This window comes from Penaeus vannamei, chromosome 17 (assembly GCF_042767895.1).
Source record: "Penaeus vannamei isolate JL-2024 chromosome 17, ASM4276789v1, whole genome shotgun sequence".
NCBI lineage: Eukaryota > Metazoa > Arthropoda > Malacostraca > Decapoda > Penaeidae > Penaeus > Penaeus vannamei.
This window is the reverse complement of record NC_091565.1, coordinates 27,294,367-27,296,866: the sequence shown is the minus strand read 5'-3', so window position 1 is coordinate 27,296,866 and position 2,500 is coordinate 27,294,367. Positions and strand designations below refer to the sequence as shown.

At 46.6% G+C, this 2,500-nt stretch overlaps 1 protein-coding gene across 1 annotated transcript; it reads right to left on the bottom strand.

Annotated features, from left to right (window-relative positions):
* Positions 1-440: 440 nt before the first annotated feature.
* LOC113826549 (cuticle protein 7-like) lies at positions 441-1,554 on the bottom strand. Its single transcript, XM_070132144.1, has 2 exons — positions 1,446-1,554; positions 441-1,062 (listed from the first exon to the last, which is right to left on the bottom strand). The coding sequence occupies exons 1-2, from the start codon at positions 1,455-1,457 to the stop codon at positions 715-717; spliced, it is 360 nt and encodes a 119-aa protein (XP_069988245.1). The 5' UTR covers positions 1,458-1,554; the 3' UTR covers positions 441-714.
* Positions 1,555-2,500: the final 946 nt, after the last annotated feature.

Genomic DNA, 2,500 nt, shown 5'->3' with positions numbered 1-2,500 from the left:
ATCTCTGCTGCATTCACCTTCTTTTCATGCATCCTCTTAATTGGCCATGTCTTGCTTCCATAAAGGATAGCAGGTCTCACAGCTATTTTATAAGCCTTTCCTTTGAGTCTTGCGCTGATCTTCTTGTCGCAGGACTCAAAGGAAAGGTTTATAAAACAGCTGTAATGGCATTCACCTATGAAAATAAATTTCCAGATTTGTGAACTAGTGTTTCTAATGATATTAGCTCCGATGCATTCAAACCGCGGTGCAAAATGTAAATAAACAGAAACACAGCTTCCTTTCCGAGAACGGGCATACCACGCATGAGCACAGGCAATTGTACATTTACCCTATTTTTTGTTTTCGTGTATCTTCGTCAATTATTTTGTCCCTTAAATTTTCTCTATTCATATCACATAGTATCACCAAACAAGATGACCACGAAAGAAAAGCGAATATAAGACATATCAGCATTTATTATAAAGAGCGAAAAACATAATTTATAATAAATATAACTGCAGAATCTCAGAAGGAAAGGAGGCAAAGGAAGAGGCGCTCAAGCGGCGTCTGCGAAAGGAACGGAACGAGGCTGAGGAACGCCAGGTGGAGAGAACGATGGAAGTTGCGGCGAAGGAGCCAAGGGGCTTGGAGTGAGGTGGAGAGGCTTGGAAAAGGGGAAGGCGAACTTTAGGTGTTGGTTGCTATCACAGGCGAAGGAGGAAGGCTTGGTGTTTAGGCGTAGGCGGGAGGGGGAGGGGCGTAGGCGGCGGGCTTGGGTGCAGGATAGGCGGCCTCGCCCTCGTAGGCCACGTTAGCGACGTATCCGCTGTGGTGGTCGGCGGTGAAGGTGACGATCTGGGTGCGACCGTCGGGGAGGAAGACGCGGTAGGATCCCGAGGTGACCTTGCCGTCGCTGGTCTCGTCGTGGGCGAAGTCGTTGCCGGTGTAGTCGTCCTTGACGGCGTAGGCGAAGTCGAAGGGCATGCCAGGCTCTTTGTAGGCGGGGGGCCCGTAGGAAGGAGGGGCATCGGGGCGGGGGGCGGCGCAGGCCATAGCCACGAGGGCGAACAGGACGAAGAGCTGCAAAAGGGAATTGCGAATGAACACCATAAGATAAAGGAGAAGTAGAAAGAGAAGAAAAGAGGGTAGAAGTGAGAGAGAAAGTGAGGGAGAGGGAGAGAGAGAGTAGAAAGTGAGGCGGAGGAAAAACTGGGAGAGAAGATAGAGAGAGCTGGGCTATCGATTTTGATGTATTCACTGAATGAAAATGAAATGCTTTCTCACGGACTCTACATCTACGAGTAAGCACCGTTCAGGTGTAATTGTCGATCGAGTCGCCAACAGGTATATATTAAACGCCATTGTGACGGTAATCTTTTCGCAAAATCGTCACCGAATTTTGACGAGTTTTGAGTCTGTATAAACCACAACTGCTCCTCCGTCCACGAAGGAAGCCAGCCTACCTTGGCAGACATGGCGTATGGGAGGGAGCGTCGAAGAGTGCTGCTGAGGGCAAGGAACGCCGCTTTATATACGCCTCGAGTCTGGTCGTTGCGTCACCCTCGCTGGGCTGCTGAAGCACCGAAGGTGAAACATTGTGGTCGATAGTGTTATGAATATTGTTATTGTTTCTAATGTTACAGCTACCACGGTAATCAAGCCAAATTCACTTTAAAACTGACTTCACTTCAGGGGTAATGCCCACATCCTGATACATATAGACCTATGGTGGTGCTCCTATTTTGTGATTTAGACACGCTTCTTTTATGTTTATACATTACGTGATTCAATATCATTTTTTCCTTTCTTATTTCAGTCCATGTCGATTTCATTGTGCTATCAATGCTGAAATAAATGAGAAATACGCCTTGTGTTGTAAAAAAAATCGCCGTCTTCCGTTCGTCATTGAAATCAAGATTACGTGAAAGTATGCTTATCCATTGCATGTATATGTATATATTTCCATGGCTTAGAATAGATCAAAATTCCCGAATATCAGCTTTCAATTTTCCAGATGGAGAACCTGCAAGCGCGCAACATGCCTGGCTTGCTCCGCCCGCGTCGCAATCGGACCAGGTGATGAGGAGCTGAGCCAAGACTGCTGAGGCACAGGGCAGGGAATGCAATCGAGCGGAGCTGGAATGCGTGCCGAATCTGACTTGGGAATGGGAGGACTTATCCGGCGCTCGTCTAAAGAGTGGTAACAAGAATAGGTCTCCCAAAAGTTGCCTTTTTATGCGTCCTGGAGGTCTTCCCTGGTGGGAAGAGACCATCTGAAATTACGATGTTTCTCGCATTGACACGGTCTTTGATGTGGAGAATCTGCGTTAGTTATCATGCCCAGCAGGTCAGTGAAGTAGGTGTTCCACTGAGAAGGTCCTAGAACGTTGGCATAAACATTTATATAAATATATGTGTATAAACACATACACACATATGCATATTCATATATACACATTTATATATATGTACGTATGTGTATGTATGCATATACCTACACACACGCACACACACACAC